General features: G+C 42.9%; 1 protein-coding gene and 1 long non-coding RNA gene across 2 annotated transcripts in view; both read right to left on the bottom strand.

Annotated features, from left to right (window-relative positions):
* The window catches only part of LOC309555220 (V-type proton ATPase subunit S1-like), a 117,535-nt gene extending 104,330 nt beyond the window's left edge, over window positions 1-13,205 (bottom strand). Inside the window, exon 1 of the mRNA XM_082257101.1 lies at window positions 13,063-13,205. Coding sequence (XP_082113227.1) covers window positions 13,063-13,160 — 98 coding nt within the window. The 5' untranslated portion in view covers window positions 13,161-13,205. The remainder of the gene's footprint in view (window positions 1-13,062) is intronic.
* LOC309555221 overlaps window positions 1-23,729 on the bottom strand; it is a 375,479-nt gene that overhangs the window by 283,462 nt on the left and 68,288 nt on the right. The gene's annotated exons all lie outside the window — the stretch shown is intronic.

Raw genomic sequence — 23,729 nt, 5'->3', positions numbered from 1 at the left:
GCACAAAGAAGACAAGGCCATAGTCTAATCTATAAACTCTGCAAGTTCTAGGACAACAAAGAAAAACAATTCTGTTCTGATATAATTCACATAAAGTAACAGGCTTGTCAATCTGTGCTTCAGTTTGCTGTATATCTTTTCAGGTGTCAATCAAGTTTTTGGGGCTAAAGAGAAAAAAAACATAATGGAGGTGCAGCTTTCTCTGAATGTTTGCTCTGCATTCACTGGGGCATCACCAGAAACATTTGTTTCTCAAACACAAACCCCATAAATTGGGAACCGTCCCCCGGGTAATGGGTATGTTAACCTTACTGTAGTCAGAGGTAGAGTGCAATGTGCTGCAAGTATTGTTTTCTCCTGTATCGGATCGGACTACTATTATAAATCTGCGGGTTTATCATTGTTATGTGAACTGTTCCTGTGCCCCTATAATGTTAATATCAATGGAAATCGTCCTATGGTAGGAAGTAGAAGATTGGGATTGTGGGAGATATAGTTTCTGGCAGAGAATTGATCATTGTTTGGATAACTGAGGAAACTATCTTCCCAGAAGGCAGAGGGGGGATCGGAGCATCTTGGGAGAATATGTAAAACTATCTGCTGTACAGCTTTAAAACTCTCTTGCTCACGGAACCCACTGAGTGCAGATCAGCTTGCTGAGTGTGTGACTGATGGCAGCTGCGGCCTAGTGCACGGGGCCTGACTCACTCATGGAACTCAGCCTCAGCGAAGCGGATGCTGGTCGCTGTACTGTTAATGCTTTCACAGTGTTGCTGAAGGAGACAGAGTGGAGGTCAGTCGGACATCCTGTAGTGGCAGAGTATGGCCTGTTCCCAGATGCCGGATCGTGGGAGATCGCATCGCCTATCCTGCAGGGCACTCACCGATGAACATTTCAGAGTGAGAGAGGGTGTCTTTGCCTGGTTCAGACCGCAAGTATAACATCTCATCTTTACACTGACTGCAAACACTACAACAAACATCAATTCTCTTAGGATTACAATTTAACTTCCGATTCTCTTTGCTATACTATACCACAGTGGAAACTGTTTAGGAGCTCCAACTGCCAGTGAAGAGCGTAGCAAGGCCTTGCTAAAGGAGGGACATTGATACACATAGTTCTTAAAGGGGACACGTTCTAGTCTGTGGTTATATTGCTAAGTAGTATACTGATAGCATAAATTAACCTAGAGTTATTCTTTAACCACTTGCCTACAGTGCACTTTCACCCCCTTCCTGCCCAGACCGATTTTCAGCTTTCAGCGCTCTCACACTTTGACTGAGAATTACTCAGTCATGCAACACTGTACCCATACAAAAATTGTGTCCTTTTTTTCACACAAATAGAGCTTTCTTTTGATGGTATTTGATCAATACTGGGTTTTTTATTTTTTGTGCTATAAATAAAAAAAGACTGAAAATATCGTGAAAAAACGCATTTTTCTTTGTTTCTGTCATAAAATTTTGCAAATGAGTAATTTTTCTTCACAAATTTTGGCCAAAATTTATACTGCTACTTATCTTTGGTAAAAAAAAACCCAAATAAGTGTATATTATTTGGTCTTTGTGAAAGTTATAGAGTCCACAAGTTATGGTGCTATTCATTGAAAATTGATCACACTTGATCACACCTGATGTACTGAAGGCCTATCTCATTTCTTGAGACACTAAAAGGTCAGGAAAGTACAAATACCCCCCAAATGACCCCTTTTTGGAAAGTAGACATTCCAAGGTATTTAATAAGGGGCATGATGAGTTTTTTGAAGTTGTAATTTTTTCCCACAATGCTTTGCAAAATGAAGATTTATTTTTTTTTATTTTTTTTTTTTTTTACAAATTGCCGTATTAACAGGTTATTTCTCTCACACAGCACATGTATACTTGCAACTACACCCCAAAACACATTCTACTACTCCGCCTGAGTATGGCGATACCACATGTGTGAGACTTTTTCACAGCCTGGCCACATACAGAGGCCTAACATCCGAGTAGCAGCGTCCGGCATTCTAGGAGCACAAATTACACATATCATTTCCTGACAACCTATCGCACTTTTGAAGGCCCTGGAGCACCAGGACAATGGAAACCCCCATAAAATGACCCCATTTTGGAAAGCAAACAGCCCAACGTATAATTTTTGAGGCATAATGAGTCTTTTGAATATGTCATTTTTTTCCACAAGTTTTTGGAAAATGTGGAAAGAAAATGAAAACACATTTTTTTTACACAAAGCTGTCCATTTATGCAATATTTCTAACACATTGCATGTACATAGCAAAACTTGCACCCCAAAATACATTCTGCTATTCCTCCTGAGTATGGCGATACCACATGTGTAACACTTTTTCACAGCCTGGCCACATACATAGGCCTCACATCCAAGTAGCGCTTTACACAAAGTTGTCCATTTATCCACTTTAAGACTGGGCCTATTTTTGACACTTGGTGTTTACAAGCTAAAATCATTTTTTTTGCTAGAAAACTACTTTGAACCCCCAAACATTATATATTTTTTTTTAGCAGAGACCCTAGAGAATAAAATGGAGATCGTTGCAATATTTTTTATCACACCATATTTGCGCAGCAGTCTTCCAAATGCGATTTTTTTGAAAAAAATTCACTTTTTTGAACTAAAAAATAAGAAAACAGTAAATTTAGCCCAATTGTTTTCCATAATGTGAAAGATAATGTTACGCCGAGTAATTAGATACCCAACATGTCATGCTTCAAAATTGCGCATGCTCACAGAATGGCGCCAAACATTGGTACTTAAAAATCCCCATAGGCAACATTTTAAAAATTTCTGCAGGTTACTAGCTTAGAGTTACAGAGGAGCTCTAGGGCTCAAATTATTGCACTCGCTCTAACGATCGCGGCGATACCTCACATGTATGGTTTGAACACCGTTTACATATGTGGGCGGGACTTGTGTATGCGTTTGCTTCTGCGCGCGAGCTAACGGGGACAGGGCGCTTTAATTTTTTTTTTTTTTTTTTTCCTATTTATTTTATTTATTATTTTTTTATTTTTACACAGTTTAAAAAAAAAAATGTTTTGATCATTTTTATTCCTATTACAAGGAATGTAAACATCCCTTGTAATAGAAATAGGCATGACAGGTCCTCTTTATTGTGAGATCTGGGGTCAAAAAGACCTCACACCTCACAACTACACTAAAAAAGAAAAAAAAAAAAAAATTGTTGAAAGAGGAAAAAAAAAAAGCAAAAAAAAAAAAGCGGCCCTTTAAACCGGTTGCTAGGCAACGTCTTTTGACGTAGCTCCGGTCCTCCAAGACCATAGAGTTGAGTGAGGGCCATCTTGCCCTCACTCGACTTCCTGTCTCCTAGGATCCGGGACCGGATAGTTTTCCCCGCTGCCGGCGGGTCCGGTAAGCTGGGAAAACGTCTGGGACGCGGCAGGAGGGGGGGGGGGCACCTCTTCCCCTGCACCGTAAGGGTAATTCCGCGGTGAATCCGCCACTGGGACCACCCTTATCTGAAAGCCGACCGCCCGCCGTTTCAAAAAATACCGGGGTTATGGGGGCTATCTGCTGCCATAACCCCAGTATTTAGCTTTTAATGGCCGACGCATATAGTCGTTAGGCGGTCAGTAAGTGATTGCATGTATATGCCAAACAGGTGACGATGACTGACGGGGTGACAGGTGACGATGACTGATGGGGTGACAGGTGACGATGACTGATGGGGTGACAGGTGACGATGATTGATGAGGTGACAGGTGATGATGATTGATGAGGTGACAGGTGACGATGATTGATGGGGTGACAGGTGACGATGATTGATGAGGTGACAGGTGATGATGATTGATGGGGTGACAGATGACGATGATTGATGGGGTGACAGATGACAGTCACTGACGGGTGACATGTGACGATGATTGATGGGGTGACAAGTGACGATCACTGATGGGGTGTCAAGTGACGATGACTGATGGGGTGACAGGTGACGGTGATTGATGGGGTGACAGGTGACGGGCGATGGTCACTGATGGGTGACAGGTGACGGCGATGGTGCACGGCGGTACTGATGGCAGTCTCTGGTGACCGGTGAACTTTAGGCTACGTTCACATGTGAGCGTAGAGATCGCGGGCAGAATCACTGCGATTCTGCCCGTGATCCAGAAATCATTGCAAATTGCGGGGCGCCTGTGCGTTGCCTGTGATTTGCAATAGCACCCCAAACGCTGTGCGATGTTGCTGCGATTTCCGCCTGCCGAATCGCGGTAACATCGCGCAAACAACGCATGACGCTCCAAAGAAACTCTTGTACCTTTTTTGGGCGTCATGCGATGTTTGCGCGATGTTACCGCGATTCGGCAGGCGGAAATAGCGGCAACATCGCACAGCGTTTGGGGTGCTATTGCAAATCAGGGGCAACGCACAGGCGTCCCGCGATTTGCAATGATTTCCGGATCGCGGGCAGAATCGCAGTGATTCTGCCTGCGATCGCTGCGCTCACATGTGAACGTTATGGGTGTCAATTTCTGGGCACTGATGAGGTGACTGTTGGGTGACAGGTGACATTGGGGGGGGCTGAGGACTGTGTGGGGACCTTTATTAGTGTGATTTTTACTTTGTGACATGTGTACAGAGCAGTAACTTACTATTTCTAGCTCTTCTCCCCTCATACTGGAAACTGTATGAGGAGAGAAGAGCTAGTAACAGTGAGTTACTGCTCTTTGTTTACATTTTGTGATCGGCTGTGAATGGATTCACAGCCGATCACTTAGTAATCAGTCACTGTCAGTGACTGTTTACTACCGCTGGTGACAGCTGTGTTCCTACGGAACACAGTGCCACCGACATGACCGCGCTGCGCGCTCCCGATCGCGCATGCGCGGTCATCTGGTGGGCGCCTTCATTGTGATCGGCTGTGTCATTGGAACACAGCCGATCACGTGGGAAACAGCCACGCCCATTGGCTGTTTCCCCCCTGCCGGTGACGGGGGGTGTCCCGGGGACACCCCGACACCGACAGTGCAGGGCGGCGCGCACGCGATCGCGCGCCTGCCCTGCTTAAAGTGCCGCCGTCATATGACGGCGGCCCAGGATAATGGTCGCTCCGCTCCGCCGTCATATGACGGCGGGCGGGCGGCAAGCGGTTAAGCTTAAAGTTTTCCTTTAATCTGATATTCCTGCATCATTTTAGGAAGTAGCTATACATGCTTAGAAGATAGAATGTTGTTTCACTACTGTTCCTCAATATTATAACTTACTGTTTTTCTGCTGTTTCTGTGTCAGTCTCGCTGAACCCTGATGGTTTAAGCAGGGATTCAGCTGACTGGCATAATTTCCCTTGCTTACTCACTGAGTAAAATTCAGAACTCATTAGTACTGTGTCAGTGTAATTCTTAAAGGTGTACACACAATGTCTGAACCTAGAGTGTAAGGTGGGCTGGACGGTTGACAGGTTCACAGTAGTGTTGAAGAACACCCATTAACCAGCAACCCCCAAGGGGGCAGTGCTACACTCCTATGCTTTATGAAAGTTTTCTTTTTTGTAATGATCTTTTTCTAACTTTTTACTTGTGTTTAGAAATGTGTCAATAAAAAAAGAGCTAATGCAGAGGTAGTAGGTAGAGCACAGGTTCCTTCTCATCATGACAGATTAGGCATCATATAAATCTACAAATATATTTATGTTATAATTAAAATTTTTACTAAACCTAGCACTTAAATGCATACATTACTTCTAGCACAGCAAACTCTCTGGGGGAAAATGCATATAAAAAGCAGGTTGTACTTTTAGCAAACTAAGTTTACAAGAAGGGAAACGATTGTCCTTTTTTATATTTGTCCTTGATTTACAAAGGAATAGCATTGGGCATTCTTTAACACAAAATGTTTCTGAAAAGTAATATGAAAAGGTAAAAATACAAGGCCACTTTTAATACAGATTTCTTATAAAAAATAACAATAAAGTTATAATGCTGGGCATCCTTTTAGCTGAAAATGCTTATGAAAAAATATATTAAAAAGATATAATACAGGGTCTCTTTTTATTACAGAATGCTTATGAAAAATTGATTTGAAAGCAACGCTGTGCCATGCATTTTTAATAAGCTTCTTCCATCAAAAGAAAGGCATGGCCACATGACCAGATGGTCCCCTCAACTGGGAGTAACATTTATCATCCTGGACACCTTGCAGTTCCGGACATGCCAAGCAATCACAACAATAAAAACTGTACTGTATATGATAAATAACAACGAAGAACAATAAAATATGAAAACATAATACACTTGTTAAGCAGACTTCCTTTTGGAAGAGTCAGCTTATCTATGCATTACCCACAAACACACACTATATTACCAAAAGTATTAAGACGCCTGCCTTTAAACCCATATGAACTTTAATGGCATCCCAGTCTTTTTCCATAGGTATCAATATTGGGTTGGCCCACCCTTTGCAGCTATCACAACTTCAACTCTTCTGGGAAGGCTGTCCACAAGGTTTAGGAGTGTCTCTATGGAAATGTTTGAAAATTCTTTAAGAAGTGCATTTGTGAGGTTAGGCACTGATGTTGGAGAGAAGGCCTGGCTCGCAGTCTGCACTCTAATTCATCTTAAAGGTGTTCTATTGGGTTGAGGTCAAGACTCTGTGCAGGCCAGTCAAGTTCCTCCACCCCAAAATTCACTCATCCATGCCTTTATGGACCTTGTTGTTGGCCATATAGTGTAATAGTGTTTACAGCCCTTTTTTACTTGAAATGTCCTTTTATTTGGAATGGGCGAGCTGTGATATTAGGCTTCTTAGCATTCCTGCAGGAATATAAAGATCTAGATAGAGCATTGATAAAAACAAATAGAAGCATCATTTTGTAATGCAAAATAGCATTATTGGTAAGAAGACTTACAAATATTGTATAGAAATTGCCAACTTTGAAAATTATGGCTAAACTATTACTGGGAAAAAGTGCCAACCATTTAAAGTAGAACTATAGGCAAAACTTTTTTTTTTCTTTTTTTTTTTGGATAGAGTAAGGCAGCATTATAACCCCTGTCAGTTTTTTTTTTGCCATCTGTGTCCCATAGGGGAGATTTACCTTCACTTCCTGTCCCATAGCCAAAACAGGAAGTGAGAGGAAATCCCTGCAACAGAAGGTAATAAAAACCTTTGAACCTTTTGAGATGGGAATGAGGGACACCTATTAGCAAAAGTATGTAGGCATAGGGCACACAACTCTGCCATGCCCCCTTAAAAGAGAGATGTACAAAAAAATAATTAGTTAAACCCACAAGTGTTTTTTTTTTACTATTACCATTTCTTTAGCAATTTAGAAATTGAATGAAAGGTTTAGTACTGGGAAACACTTTTTGAAAGATAAATAGGGCATTTTTTATACCTTTAATAGATCAAACCAAAATGAGGGACTAATGAGGAGGAAAAGGGGACAGAGGACTTTTGTTCCAAGTCAGGGAAAGTCCCTCGAAATCAGAGACAGTTGGGAGCCATGGATAAACCCTTGGGGCCCTCCAGGTCACCCCATTGGAAGATATCCCCACTATTTTTGTTCTGGGGACAACCCAAATTTGGGATTTTCTTCTACTTTCACTTTCAATGATAATGGCAAACAGGACAAATAGAAAAGGTAAATCTCTAGAGGGAAAAGACAGCAATAAAAACCTAATAGTATTTACTCTGTCCAAAACAAAAAGGTTTACCTAGTAGGTATACTTTAACCACCTCAATACAGGGCACTTAAACCCCCTTTCTTCCCAGACCAATTTTCAGCTTTTAGCGCTGTTGCGTTTTGAATGACAATTGCGCGGTCATGCAACACTGTACCTAAACCAAATTTGTGTAATTTTTTCCCCACAAATAGAGCTTTCTTTTGGTGGTATTTGATCACTGCCAGGTTTTTTCTTTTTTGGTGCACAAATAAAAAAAGACCGAAAAGTTTGAAAAAAAAAAAAAAGTTTTTTTGTTTAGGTTATAAAATTTTGTAAATAGATACGTTTTTTCCTGCACTGATGAGCACTGATAATGCCGCACTGACAGGCACTGATGAGGAGACACTGATGGGGTGGCACTGATATGCAGCAATGATGGACACTGATATGTGGCACTGATAGGTAGCACTGATATGCAGCACTGATGGACACTGATATGTGGCACTGATAGATAGCACTGATATGCAGCATTGGTGGGTACTGATAGGCAGCGCTGATGGGCACTGATCGGCGGCACTGATGGGCACTGATAGGTGGCACTGATGGGCACTGATAGGCGGCACTGATGGGCACTGATAGGTGGCACTGATGGGCGGCACTGATCGGCACTGATGGGGGGCACTGATGGACACTGATAGGCAGCACTGGTGGGCACTGGTGGGCTGCACTGATAGATGGCAATAACGGGCACTGGTGGGCAGCACTGATAGATGGCATTGGTGGGCAGCACTGATAGGGGGGCCCCACTGGCAGGCTCTCTGAGCCCTGTTTGCCATCCCTGGTGGCCATGGTGGGCATCCCTGGTGGTCATGGGTGGGCATCCCTGGTGGCTCTAGTGGCACCCTCTCCCCCCAGGGCTGCACTGGTAATCAATCATCTGATTACCAGCACAGACCCCCCCCTGTGATCAGTGAGTAATTAGAAATACTCACTGATCACCCCAGCTGCAGCACCGATCCTCTCCTCTTCTCCTCACTGACAGGATCTGTCAGGAGGAGAAGAGATCGAAGCCGTTACAATGGCTGTATTGACATTACATGACGTCTGTGATTGGACACAGCTGTCATGTGATCAGGAGGGCCAATCACAGGGCCCTCCTGCCGAGTCTTGTTGCTCTGTGTCCTAGGGACACAGGCACATCGAAATTGTGCCGCTGCGCGTGCCCGCAGCGGCGCAATCTCTCTCCTTCTGAAGGACGTTCTGGAACGTCCGATCAGAAGGACGAGACTCCCACCCGGCCGTATATGTACAATGGCCCGGGTGGGAGGTGGTTAATGAACATTGCTGGATACTTACAAAGGCAGGCAGCAATCAAACTATTACAGTAAAATCCCTATATTGTCACTAAATGCGGGCATTCAAAAATAATCTGGCAATCTTTTCAAAACAGTTAGCCACATGGTCATACACAGTGCTGGGACAAGGTAATCTATAGCCCAGGGCGAGCATGCCAAATTGTGCCCCTTCCCCCAAGATGTATGAGCATTATGTGTCAGCAAAAATCTCCCCACAAAAACACTGAGCACTAATATGCATGCTTACCCCCTAAGCATTCATTCTCCCTCCTTCCAGAACAAATCCACCCCCTGATGAGATCGCCCCTCTCAGCACAAATCTTTGCCCCCCCCCCCCCCCAGCTCAAATGCCCCTACGAATGACCCAGATGTAATCACAGATGTAGGAGTCTGGGACAGCTTGGGTTCTAGCGATCACAGGATGATCACATTTAGCAAAAATCACAAGATAGCAAGGCAAGAGGGGAACTTAAGAACCCTAAACTTCAGAAGGGCAAACTTTCCTCAACTGTGCTCAATGATAGAGAAAATAAACTGGGACCAAACCCTAGGAACGCTGACCACGGAGGAAAAATGGGAATGCTTTAGGAACATAATAAACAAAAGAATCTCACAGTGCATTCCTACGGGAAATACATTTAGAAGAGCCAATGCCAAACCAGGGTGGCTAAACTGTAATGTAAAAAAGCTTATCAGAGAAAAAAAAATTGCCTTTAAGAAATTTAAATCGGAGGGGACATTATCGGCTTTCCACCAATACAAGGAATCGAATAAGAAATATAAAAATGAAATCAAGAAGGCTAAAATCGACTTTGAGAGACAAATAGCAGAGGAAAGTAAAAAGAACTCTAAGAAATTCTTTAAATATATCAATAGCAATAAAACAAGGTCAGAGCACGTTGCACACATAATTAATGATGATGGGAGGATGGTTACAGAGGACACTGAGAAGGCAACTGTGCTAAATGCTTCCTTCTCCTCAGTCTTTACACAGGAAAAGGAGGGGTATACTGACCATGACTGTATGGTTAGCAGTACTTCACATGACATGCCGCTATTGCTAACAGAGGGTGAAATCATGGAAAGGCTGGATAACATTAACACAAATAAATCACCAGGACCGGATGGCATGTATCTGAGAGTACTCAAAGTAAGGTTATATCTAGACCGCAGTTCCTGATCTTTGCAGATAGTATTTTGACAGGAACTGTACCAGGTGACTGGAGGAAAGCTAACGTGATACCAATATTCAAAAAATGGCAGAGGCATATCCCAGGAAATTATAGGCCGATCAGCCTGACGTCAATAATATGTAAATTACTGGAAGGGATGATAAGGGACTATATTCAAGAATTTGCTAAAGTCAACAGTACCATCTGTAGTATTCAGCACGGGATTACAAAAGGGCGTTCTTGTCAAACCAATCTGTTAACATTCTACGAGGAGGTGAGCTGTGAGCTAGATAGGGGGAGACCTGTGGATGCGGTGTATCTGGATTTTGCTAAGGCATTTGATACAGTTCCCCACAAATACTTAATCTACAAACTAAGGTCTGCAGGCATCGACCGCAAGGTTTGTTCTTGGACAGAAAACTGGTTAAAGGGGCATGTCCAAAGGGTGGTGATAAATAACGTGTACTCAGACTGGTCTGGAGTGGTAAGTGGGGTCCCCCAAGGCTCAGTCTTTGGACCAATTTTGTTCAATTTATTCATAAATAGCATTTATTCATAAATCCCCAATCCTCAGAAAGGATGTGTTGGAACTGGAGAGAGTCCAGAGAAGGACAACTAAACTGATTAGGGGATTGGAGGGCCCTAATTATGAGGAGCATTTACAAGCGCTTGATTTATTCTCCCTAGAGAAACTATTTTGTCGCAAGGAATGTAAGAGGACACGTGGCCACACAATGTGATTAGAGGAGAAGCGATTTAATCTCAGGCTACGTAAGAGTTTTTTTTACAGTAAGGACAATAAGATTTTGGAACTCTCTTCCACAAATGGTAGTAAGGTGTACTTTTATGAACGGGTGAATTTTTTTCTCTGTTGGCTTCTCTACAGTTCTCCGGGGAAAATGATCACATCTGGCACCCATTTTATGAATCGGAGAACTTCAGTTCGCCCAGGGTGATCAGAGGAGAACAGTTTTCTCGGAGATCTGTGTAGAAGTCAATGGGACGTCTGTAATCTCGTGAGACAAAGCGAGATTACAGTAGTATGAAAATCCCTGGCGCGCTTTAAGAAGCAGAGATAAATTATCACTGCTGAGTACACGAGGTTAATAAATAATAGTCCCCTTACATAAATATATATATATATACACTGAATACACACACACACATACATTGTATATATATATATATATACACATTAAATATATATCTACATGTATGTGTGTATATATATACATGTATATATATATACATAAATATGGCAGGGGGACATGATTACTGTGTTGGGGGGTCTGAACGAGGAAGAAGGAAGTCCATAATCTTCCTTTTTCCCCCTCAGTTCTCCCGCGATTCTGTCTTCACTCCCCGCTTCACAAGCTCCAGGCTGGTGAACCCGGGAGTGTGAATTCTGACCCAGATCGCCAGTGAAGTGCGGGGATCGCAGCTTCATAGCCTGGCCATTTCTGTGTCTGTCAATGACAGATTCCCATGTGAAGAGATGATCAGCGGAGAACATGTTCTCCCCCGATCATTTCTGTTTCATAAACTGAGAATGATCGGAAATGAGCTGTGATCAGCAGGATCACTGGTCATCTCCGTTTCATAAAAGGACACCTAACTGCGGGGAGTATGGCTACTTTTAAATGACTCTTGGACGTACATCTCAAAGATCACAACATTCAGGGGTGTGGGAAATGTCCACACACACCTACACAGGTTGAACTGGATGGACTGTTGTCTTTATTCAGCCTCAACTACTATGTAACTATGTACCCCCAAAAAAATTCACTCCTCCTAGCACAAATCCCCTAAAATTTCCCTACTAATACACACCTCCTGCCCACTTTAAATCCCCCCTCCCAGCACATATTCCCTCCAAATCCTCCACCTAGCACAAATCTTCTTCCCTCATCCCCCTCCCAACACAAATCCCCTAAATCGCCACTCTTAGCACACCCCCATTTCCTCTCCAAGAACAATACTTAACCCCTGCAGCCCCCCAAATTCCCCCTTTCAACAATAATCCCCCCAATCTCCTCGTGGTGCCCCCTCCACACCTCATAAGATACCACAGTGCCCAGGGCAGTCTCCCTTCTGCCCACCCCTTGTCACGGTCCTGTTCATGCACCTTGGTATTCAGTGAGTGATCATTTTCAATGTACTACATCAGAGTAGCACTCTTACCTTAAATGAACAAAAGTTTATTTGCTCAAATCTTTGAATCCTGCTGGAGTAACCCCGCACTTCTCTTGATACAATAACATCTAATATATCAGAGGTGCTCGGTCTGTTTTATACTGCGGCCTCAAAATATCAGTGTTAGGTTTCATAGGACCTCTATCACCTTTGCATAGTGTTGTTTCCCATAATGTGTTGTTTTTTTTTTTAAATAGAATCATATTGAATACTGTATTATTTCTAACAACTCTGGACTCAGACATTCACTGTAACCATATTTGGGATCGCAATTCCCAGGTTTGCGTCAATGCAATAATGCAGATACACTCAGTGGAGCAGAGTTAGGGTCCATGTTTCATCCTAGACAACAATGGGTGGTAAGCAACTGTAATAGAAATCCCAACATTTATGGGTACCAATATGAAATCTTAGTATTTCCTGATCAAATATTTAGCATGTGAGTACTATCTAATCAAATCTATATTGTTCAAAAGGCTATACTTGTCAGTACTGATATTACTAAACAAATGTATTAAAAGACATAACAATGAAAACATAGATCTGGCATTAGTGAATGAATTTTAAATAGCTGATTCACATTACCCAAATTAAATATTCATTGTTAGCTACCAAATATACAAGCACTAAACCAGCCGGGTATGACTACATCTGGAATCCCTTGTCCTGTACGCTACATTTAATCCAATCATGTATATTGTGTTACTTACCTTTCAGATGACCATAAAAGCACAGGTACGTGACTTACAGATGTCACTCCTGACATGCAGACACCGGCCAGGAACAGATATACAATCACCAGCTGCATCTTTGCAAGTAGAAGTGAACTACAGAATGAACATATACTATATAGCTATCCTACCCAAGTAGAGGGGAAAACTGGTTATATCTGTAGTATCTGGTTAAAACCAAGACTCTGTTCACTGTTTTGTGTAAATACAATTAACAACGTTTCTACCATAAATAAGGCAGTTCTGATGTTGCTTACAGTTTCCACCCTTGGAAGAGATGCCTGCCTTCAAAAACAGAGATATTTTGCTAATTCTTCTTTAAAAGGTTTGCTGGTTAAATACTACATCACCAATACTAGCAAACAATGTATGTTCGGTAAGTAAATGGTAGGTACAAAAGAATTGCACAGCATGCTGCTCATCAGTAACAAAAAAAAAAAAACCTCTCCTGTGCATAGCATACATATAAACTGACCACATAATATACACTATATTACCAAAAGTATTGGGACACCTGCATTTACACGCACATGAACTTTAATGGCATTCCAGTCTTATGCCTCGTACACACGCAAAGATTATCGGCCGACCCATCGGCCGTCTTTTGTCCAGTGTTGTTGTGTTGGTTGGAATGTGCTCTAGACTGCACACAAATTTTCTCGGCCAACAAAAACCAACTTCAGAAGTGATGTCATGTGCTGGTTTACTTTCGTGTGTTTTTTCTTCTCTGAGCATGCCCAGTCTTGCTCATCAGATTTTTGTCTGCCGAAATCTGTACTGACTGACGGAAAATCGGCCGTTCTGTTGCCGGCCAACAAAAATTATATAGCCTGCACGACAGATTTTGTTCGGCCGAAAAGTCGGAGTCGGTTGTCGAAAGCATCATACTAACAAGCCGAAAATCGGCCAATCGGACGTTGGCCGAAAATTCACGGCCAACTATCGATGCGTGTGTACGAGGCATTAGTCTGTAGGGTTCAATATTGAGTTGGCCCACCCTTTGCAGCTATAACAGCTTAAATTTTTCTGGGAAGGCTGTCCACAAGGTTTAGGAGTGTCTCTATGGGAACGTTTGACCATTCCTCCAGGAGTGTATTTGTAAGGTCAGGCACTGATATTGGAGAGAAGGCCTGGCTCGCAGTCTCTAATTTAATTAATCCCAAAGGTGTTCTATCGGGTTAAGTTCAGGACTCTTTGCAGGCCAGTCAAGTTCCTCCACCCCAAACTCGCTCATCCATGTCTTTATGGACCTTGTTTGTGCACTGATCCAAAATATTTGGTGAAGGGGGATATGGTGTGGAGTTGTTTTTTAGGGGTTGGGCTTGGCCCCTCAGTTCCAGTGAAGGGAACTCTTAAGGCGTCAGCATACCAAGACATTTTGGACATTTTCATGCTCCCAACTTTGTGGAAACAGTTTGGGGTTGGCCCCTTCCTGTTCCAACATGACTCTGTACCAGTGCACAAAGCAAATTCCAAGAAAAGACATGAATGACCGTGTTTGGGGTGGAAGAACTTGTCTAGCCGGCACAGAGTCCTGACCTCAGCCCAATAGAACACCTTTGAGGTGAATTAGTGTGCAGATTGCAAGCTAGCCCTTCTCGTGACGCGCTTCTAGAAGAATGGTCAAACATCCCCATAGACACACTCCTAAACCTTGTGGACAGCCTTCCCAGAAGAGTTGAACCTGTTATAACTGCAAAGGGTGGGCCAGCTCAATATTGAACCCTATGGACTAAGACTGGGATGCCATTAAAATTCATGTGCATGTAAAGGCAGGTGTCCCAATACTTTTGGTAATATTATACTTTTGGTAATATAATTGGTGCTTCTAAAAGTCCTTTACATCTAAACTATGCATAACCCTTAACTGACCCTTAAAGTGGTATTAAACCCAAAAACAAAATGTATTAAATTGCAGCTCCATATTTGTTAGATTTGGTAGCTAATATTACAATCGATAAGAACAGCCCCTGCACATGCTGGATTCCAACCATCTACAAAGGGATATACTTCACCAGCCTGTGGCGCTGATCCTGTGTCCACTTCGTACTTGTTGTATGCCTATAAGCCGGTACGTCCTGGTCGCTGCAGTTCCTCTCACACTCCACTGGGGGGAAGGATAAAATGCAGGTTCCAGACTGTAATAGAGGGAAGCGCACGCAGACCTCGGGCAATATCGCTTTATTATGGGACAAACAGTACAGTTAAAATTGCACTCACATTTCTTCCTTATTGCACAAGCATATCGGCATGTAACAGAAGCTCCTTGCTCCTCCCGTCCCTCTAGGTTTATTCACTCCGGTATCTTCACTCACAGCTACCGCCACTATGACCCCGCTCTTCCTTACTTCCTGCTCACGGCTCCACCACCAGGTCACAACCTGTCAGTACCAGTGCGCCTGCGCACCAGTCCGCCGTCATACACCGCTACACGAGTGAGCCAAAGCCTCGGCCGAGTCTGTAAGCAGTATGGGGCTATGGAGTGGAGGGATCCACAGGGGTGTACTGCCTCTGCTGGTTGCCATGGACAACGCGTTTTGGAGGTGGAGCCTCCTTCTTCAGGTCCCAATGGTAGCTGCATTTGTTTTCTTTTTTTTCTTTTCACTTATTTTCACTTGGTGATTCAGCCAGTAGGTCTGTTGTTTCTCAACCTCCTCTGGCATACCATGCTGTCCAGACAAAGTAGCAGTTAGAGTGTTTGGACAAACCATTCAACACCAACAGGATTGCTTACAATGCTCAGCTTTTAATAATTTATGTAAACCTTAATCCTAGAAGGATTTATCCACTTAACCCCTGGAGGATTTGGCTGCTCAAAGACCAGGGCCTTTTTTTCGATTTGGCACTGTGTGATTTTAACGGACAATTGCGCGGTCGTGCGACGCTGTACCTAAATTAAATTGGCGTCCTTTTTTTCCCACAAACAGAGCTTTCTTTTGGCGGTATTTGATCACCTGTGCGATTTTTACTTTTTTCGCTATAAAGAAAAAAAGAGCAACAATTTTGAAAAAATAACAATATTTTTCAAATTTTTTATATGAAATTCCCCCCAAAAAAAGTAAAAATCTAAATTTTTTAACATTTTAGGCCAATTTGTTTTTTGCTACATATTTTTGGTAAAAAAAAATCGCAATAAGCGTTTTTGGATTGGTTTGCGCAAAAGTTATTGCGTTTACTAACTACGGGAAAGATTTATGTAATTTTTATTGTTTTTTTTTTAACTAGTGATTTTTTTTGCGGGACTGCAACATTGCGGCGGACAGATCGGACTGACATTTTTGACACTTTTGGGATTGCCAGTGACATTACTACAGTAATCAGTGCTATACATATGCATATTACTGTAAAAATGACACTGGCAGGGAAGGGGTTAACTTTATTGGTGATCAGTGGGTTACATGTGTCCCTAGGGGTGGGATTCTAACTGTGGGGAGGCGTGGCTTGTGATGTAACCAAAGAGACATACTATCCTACATAGCAGGATCGTATGGTCTCTGCAGTTACATCAGTGAGAATGGTAGACGGCTGTGTTTACATCAGCCGCCTGCCTTTCTCCCTCTCCAGCGGGAGATTGCGAGTGGCCAGCGGACATCGGAGCCGCTGGTCACTCGCACGGGGATGTCAGGGAACGAGCGGGGGCGGGAGTGCGCCTCGGGCGGCGCGCGCTCGTCCCCTAGAGGCTTGTGGGCGAGTGACGTACTGGTACTTCACTTTGCCCAGGAGGGGCTGACCGCCGCCGTATATATTCGTGCGGCGGTCAACAAGTCTTTAAGCTGTATTTGCTTAAAATATTATCTGGAGTTCAGCTTCAATTTTTTTGGTCAAGTCCATCAAAATCTGCTAGTCTAAAGCAACACATTAACCTCCCTGGCGGTATGATTATTTCAGATTTTAGGTGCTGAAAGTGGTTCCATTATTTTGCATGGAAATCTGTTCTGTTCTTAAAACTCACCTTCCCCTGCGATCTCCCGCCATCCTCCCCCGCCATCCTCCCGCTGTCCTCCCGCTGTGTACTTGGCCGGTGCCAGCACCTGTCTTCCTGTTCCCTCCCTGTGAGTGTTTTGCGACGCAGGGGGGTAGAACCGGCGGCAATTTCAAAAATGTAAATGCACAAATGACATGATACAAAGCTGTGATCCTAACGGATTACACTGTATCATGCCATTTCACCACAGGGTTGCACCTGGATACTTTTCCAGTGACCTGCTTGTGCTTTTCCTGTGCTTTGTGTCTGGAAAATTGAGAATGACCATGGCTTCCAAAAAGCGTTCTTTTTGCGCAAAAGCGATTTTAGACGAACTGGAAAACAGCAACAGCAAAATGGAGTTACTTGAAGAGCGGAGCGATATCGATTTGTGGGAAAATTCATCATCAGGTACGGAAAGTGACGACAGCGACGATTCTGATGTCTCTTTCTGGCACTGTTTAATTAATAAAATAATTGTAACATAATTAATTTATACGATTAATATAACTAGGGATGCACCGATGCCAATCATTTGTGCGAGTATAGGTATTCACGCAAATGCTCCCAATACCAAAAATCAATATTTTGCGGGTTGATTTGCGTCAATCCAAAATGAATGGGCGCAAATCGCACTGCAAAAATATGCATGCAATTTGAATAGGTGTGATTCCTGTCAGAATTGCATGCAATTTCCCCCACTGCTCGCATGTGTGTGTGTATAGAAAGGGAAAATCGCCATCTAGTGGGCAGTTTAAAGAATGTTAGAACTCACAGTACATATCTGGCCACAAGCAAAATAATCTATAGAGGTGTCCAGGTCCGCGATTATAGCAAATCATGGCCGCTGGAGGTGCTCACAGGGCTGGAGGTGTAGAGACAGACCGCCCCCAAGCTGACATCACTTCTGACCTAGACCCACGGGGTCCCCGGACTTCTCCTCCAACACTGTGAGCACCTCCAGCAGCCCTTGCTATTATTGGTAGACCGGGATACCTATGTAGGTTATTTTGATGGGACAACTATGTATATTATCCAACATTTTTTAAACTGCCCACTAGATGGCACTTTTGCCTTTCTATACACATACCCAGGAGCAGTGGGGGAAATCGCATGTGATTCAGGCAAGAATCGCAACGCATGCCTATTCAAATTGCATGCGATTCTTTGCAGTGCAATTTGCGTCAATTGTTTTTGTATTGACACAAATTGCACCACAAAGTATCGGTACTCGTACTTGGTGATTAAAAAAACTGTATCGGTGCGACCCTAAATATAACCCTTTACCTTCAATGTTATGCATATCACGTTTCCTAACAGTGTTTAATTTTTTTTCCCAGCAATAGCAAAGAAATTTACCAGATTTTCTGCCACAGTTCATAGAGAGAGTACAGAGAATTATCCTGCTTATGGGAAGTGAAGTCAAAGGATTACTCTAATCGCATAAAGCGTGAAAACTGAAATAATTATGCACTGTGAATTGTGTTAATCCCACAGAGGATTATGCTAGGCACAAGATTGCCAACCTCCATACCAGCTTCAAGAAGTACAAGGAACTACTAGCTTCCAAAAAGTCAGGTGCAGGAGCAGATGACGTTTATGTGCCATGTTTGTGTGCCTGCATTTTCTACCTAGCTCTGATGATCCCAGAGACTCTCATTGTACTCTGCAACCAAGTGGCTCATCAGACTTAATTTCATTGTTCCCTACAGAACATGTGGAGGAACTTGAAAAAAATGATAGTGATACTGGTGAATTCATTGAAAAAATCTTATTTTTGTATGACAGTTACAAATGTTGAACTGCCGTACACAAATGAAGGCATATCAAAAAAATACACTTTTTAAATGTGATGTTGCAACAGCAACATTAAACATAATCAATTGAAATACTATATGTGGTCCTGCCATGCAAACCACAGCCCAGCCCACAAAGTATCTTGCGTAATTCTGGCGATTTTGCTGTACATTTGCACTTTCAAAAACTAGGGCGTGCAGGTGCCAAATTTTGGAGTCCAACATTGTCATTTCTCTGGTCACCCGACACAATTGTTCCACTTACAATGTCTTCATGATCCACTGAAGAAAATTGAAAAGCATGCAGCAGCACTCCACTATGTCCACTTTATCCACTGTCACATTTATAGCGGTGTGAAAAAATTCTGAAACAGGTGGCCATTATTCCAAAAGCGTTTTCAACCACTCGCCTTGCCCTGGACAAGCGATAGGCGACATTTTTTTTGCTGTGCCAATGAATTCCTCAAGGGATAAAGTTTAATTAGGTGCTCATGCAAGGCAAATGCATCATCCTCTACATATACAAAATTTAGGCCTTCCACAGTCTCAGTAGTTGATGGCAGATGCAAAGCACCTTCTTTCAATCTTTTGAGAAACTCACTGTACTCCATCACGCTTCCATCAGAATTTCTTCAGCTTTTTTTTTTACTATTTTTTTTTTACTATTATATTATTCGTTTACTATTGCCAGTAAAACAATGCTGAAGTAACCCTTGTAATTAAAGTAGTAGGATCCTGATCTTGTTGGTGGCACTATCCGAACATGTTTTCCATTCAGGAAATTACACATAGCCTGGAATTCCTTGGCGATAGCTTGCCATTCCTCTGAATTGATAGGAAACTGGGGGGAAAAAACAGAAAATATAATTGATAAACAGTGACAGCTCCCTAGGATATATAAAACCCAGAGACACAGCAACCAGAAGTGTCAGGTGTGACTACACAAAGAAGAAAAAAAGAAAATCGAATGATTACAATACAGCTAGTTTTTTTTTCCTTTTTTTTGTTTCTACTCGAGAAACAATAGAGTAGAAACAATACAGCAAGTTTTTTGAGGGATGTATATGCTGTCATGGAACAACAAGAAGATGAATACGATGCTGCTGGTGTCCTTTTTGCACACAAGCTGTGCAGGATATCTATTCTACAATGTGACATATTTGAACCTTTACTTTATAAACTTGCCATTTGACTAAGGGAACAACTAACATTAAACGCAAACCTTGTAGGGTACCATGGAAGTACGTCTCGTCCATCAGTACCACCTGCTCATAACTGGCAGATGAATATGCCGCCCCACCCAGCTGGGCTGGCTAATGAATGTTGTGTTGGCTGGATGTGGCAGACATATATTTACCAGTCTTTAAAGAAGACCTTTGTCAGCTAACAGCATCCTGAGAGCTGATTCATGTCATTCCAGTCACAAAGTAAGGGGTAACCCCATGGGCCAATTCCTAAGGTTATGGGGAATATGTAGTAAAGAAAAAGACTTTGAGGGAAAATTGACCCGCATGCTTTCAGCAGCGGGTTTATTCAGGCTCAGTTTTGAAGAGAGCGGTGAGTATAGCTAGGGATACTGTATTTTCCACAGCGTATAGTATGGAATTTTGGAAGATCAAAAGTATAGATATAGATAGAACGCTATCTTCTGGTACTATACAGCAATAGTATATATTCCCATATATTTTCAATATTTTCAGGGGGAGTTAAGGTGATCTCTTGACGTGCTCCTAGGGGAGTTTTCTCTCCCCAAGTTATTCTTCCTCTCGGAGTGTGCAGGGGGAAACCTGGTTAAGCTTGAAAGGTACATAATTACCGATGTGCTGCTGGAGGGTGTCCTTGCCCCCCCCGCTCGCCTGATGAGAAAACACAGGTTCTATGGCTAGTGGAAGCATATAGAATAAAACATTTTATTATTGGTGCTTGGTGTATCTCATCACATGCAAGCTTTGTCACATACAGTATGTTAACAGGATGCTTATGACATACAGGAAAAAAATTCTTCAAATGTAGCTAATCATTTTATTGGTCAGCGTGGAGACGATCATGCAGCCTTGTGTATACAGGGGATAGAGAAGGTGAAGGGATCCTTTGGGGGGTGATGTGTTTAGACTGCTGTGGAAACATGTGGTTACTAGATTTGTTACCTGCAGACACAATGATTACATTTGAATGGGACCTCACACATTTCTACGAATAGGCATGTTTGCACAGTGGTCTGGTACCCATTCCCCCCCCCCCCATGTTTATATACATTGTTTTTATGAATATTATATTGTGGTTATGGAATACATCTGGTCCTCTGCATCCCAGATGATGTGATGTAGTGGATCAGTTGGAAACATTTTATCTTGAATTGTTTTGTTTGCAGTGCAGCATTAGAACAAGGGGTTCATTTCTGCAGTACATACAGTATGCTTTAGGCCCCTTTCACACAGGCGGACCGTTCAGATCCGCCTGTCCGTTTTTTTGGCGGATCTGAACGGTCCCCCCATGCATCTCTATGGGGGAGCGGATGTCAGCGGAGACATGTCCGCTGACATCCGATCCGATACGTAAAATCTGGACGGATGCAAACCCTATTTTCCATCCGTCCAGTGGATCGGATTGGATGAGAATGGACCGACAGGTCCGTTCCTATCCGATTTCCCCCATAGAGATGCATGGGGAACTGATAGCTGTGTCTCCGCACACAGCACGGAAACACAGCTGTCATCCTTCTGCTCAGCGGGGGATCGGCGGCTCGATCCCCCGCTGAGAAAAACGGAATCCGTCCGACGGACGGATAGTGTGAAAGGGGCCTTAAAGAGTAGACTGTGTAAGGGTTTTATTGCTAGCAGCTGTGTAACCACTATAAGAGAGAGCTAAGTAGTAAGACTAAGGCTCCTTTCACACGGCCGCTCCGTGTGAAAGGTCCGCTGCGGGACTTTTTTTTTTTTTTTTATTCCACGGAGCGGATGACATTTCTGTCATCCGCTCCGTGTGCCCGCATATCATCCCATCCGTTTGCGGATGATATGCGGACATAATGTATGTCTATGGCACTGCGGATGTCAGCGGATGACACCGCTGACATCCGATTTTCCTTCCTTTCCGTTTTTTACACGGAAGGAAAAATAGGGTTCTGTTCCGTTCATAAAAACGAAACAGAACTGACAGGAGGAAAATCGGGTGTCAGCGGATGGTATTCCGCTGACACCCGCAGTGCCATTCACTTACATTGATGTCCGCAAATCATCCGCAAAAAAATAGGATGATTTGCGGACACACGGAAAGCAGCGGAGCGGCCGTGTGAAAGGACCCTTAGTAGGCCATGATGAGGCGCTAGGAATACAAAATGTGTCAACCTCTCAGTCCCCCACTGTATTGGCTTTCTGCCTTGTATTATTGAGATTTATAATAAAAGTGGATCATTTTGAAGTGCGGCAGTCCAGATACTTCTTTGGCTACTATTTATATTTACTCTGCAGGGACCGGGTTCTACCAGATGAATGTACTGATAAATTCTGGGATTGAAAGGGGTCATACTGGGCTTCCCTTACAGCATTGCTTTTTTTTAGTTTCAGATTACTGTACTATCCCTCATCCTGTAAGAAAAGGTGTAGGTGAATAGATTCATTCTCATTGGAAGCTAGGACAAAGTTTAATTCTTCTTATTACTCACTCTTTTTGTCTGGGGAACTTTCCTCTTTATGTTTTTTGAATCTTTCTCTGCTCATATCTTCCACAGTTCCATGGCTCTTATTTTTACATACTGCTTTCTACAACATTATGCCTCCACTTGCAATCTAACCAGGGACATCTAACTGCAGCTTGGTGCACAATCAAGTGACCCTTTTAGGGGTTTAAAATTTTAATATCACTAACTTGAGAAGAAAGCAGCATATACTACAAATTCTTGATGGACCCTCTGCACACTGCTATACACCCTTTCCAGCAAAATATGCAATGAAAAACAGGGATTTTTAGTTCACACATATTGCAATAGATGTTTAAAGGAGTTGTAAAGTCAGGAAGGCTTTTATTCTAATACATTTTATGCAATAAGATAAAAAGCCTTCTGTGTGTAGCAGCCCCCCCCCCAGCACCCCTAATATGTACTTGTACCCCCTCTCTGTCCAGCGATGTCCACGATCCCTCAGTCGTCCTAGGACTCTCCTTCCTGATTGGCTGAAATACAGCTGCAGCGCAATTGGCTCCCACGGCTGTCAATTAAAGTCAGTGAGAAATCAGGGAAGAGAGGGGGCAGGGCGGAACCGCAGCTCTGCGTCTGAATGGACACATGGAGCTGCAGCTCTGCTCGGGTGCCCCCCATAGCAAGCTGCTTTCTGTGGGGGCACTCAATAGGAGGGACGGCCAAGAGCAGGAACAAGGGACCTGAGAAGAGGCGGATCCGGGCTGCTCTGTGCAAAACCAACTGCACAGAGGAGGTAAGTATAACATTTTTTTTTTTTTTTACAATCACTTTAAGCTGACCAACTTCATCAAAGTAATCCCTCTTATGGCCAGTCCTACACTGCTCTGCCACTGCAAATGCTATGGTGGACACCATGCCGCATACATATCCTCACAATCTAGAATGAACTTACAGTGCATTCGGAAAGTATTCACAGCAGTTGACTTTTTCCACATTTTGTTATGTTACAGCCTTATTCGAAAATAGAGTAAATTCATTATTTTCCTCAAAATTCTACAAATAATACCCCATAATGCTAAGGTGAAAGAAGTTTGTTTGAAATCTTTGCAAATTTATTAAAAATAAAAAAATCACACGTACATACGTATTTACAGCCTTTGCCATGACATTCAAAATTGAGCTCAGGTGCATCCTGTTTTCACTCATCATGCTTGAGATGTTTCTACAACTTGATTGGAGTCCACATGTG

Source organism: Pelophylax lessonae (assembly GCF_965119305.1).
Source record: "Pelophylax lessonae genome assembly, chromosome: 4".
NCBI lineage: Eukaryota > Metazoa > Chordata > Amphibia > Anura > Ranidae > Pelophylax > Pelophylax lessonae.
Note: the sequence above shows the minus strand (reverse complement) of the source record. Positions and strands in the feature narration are given on the sequence as shown.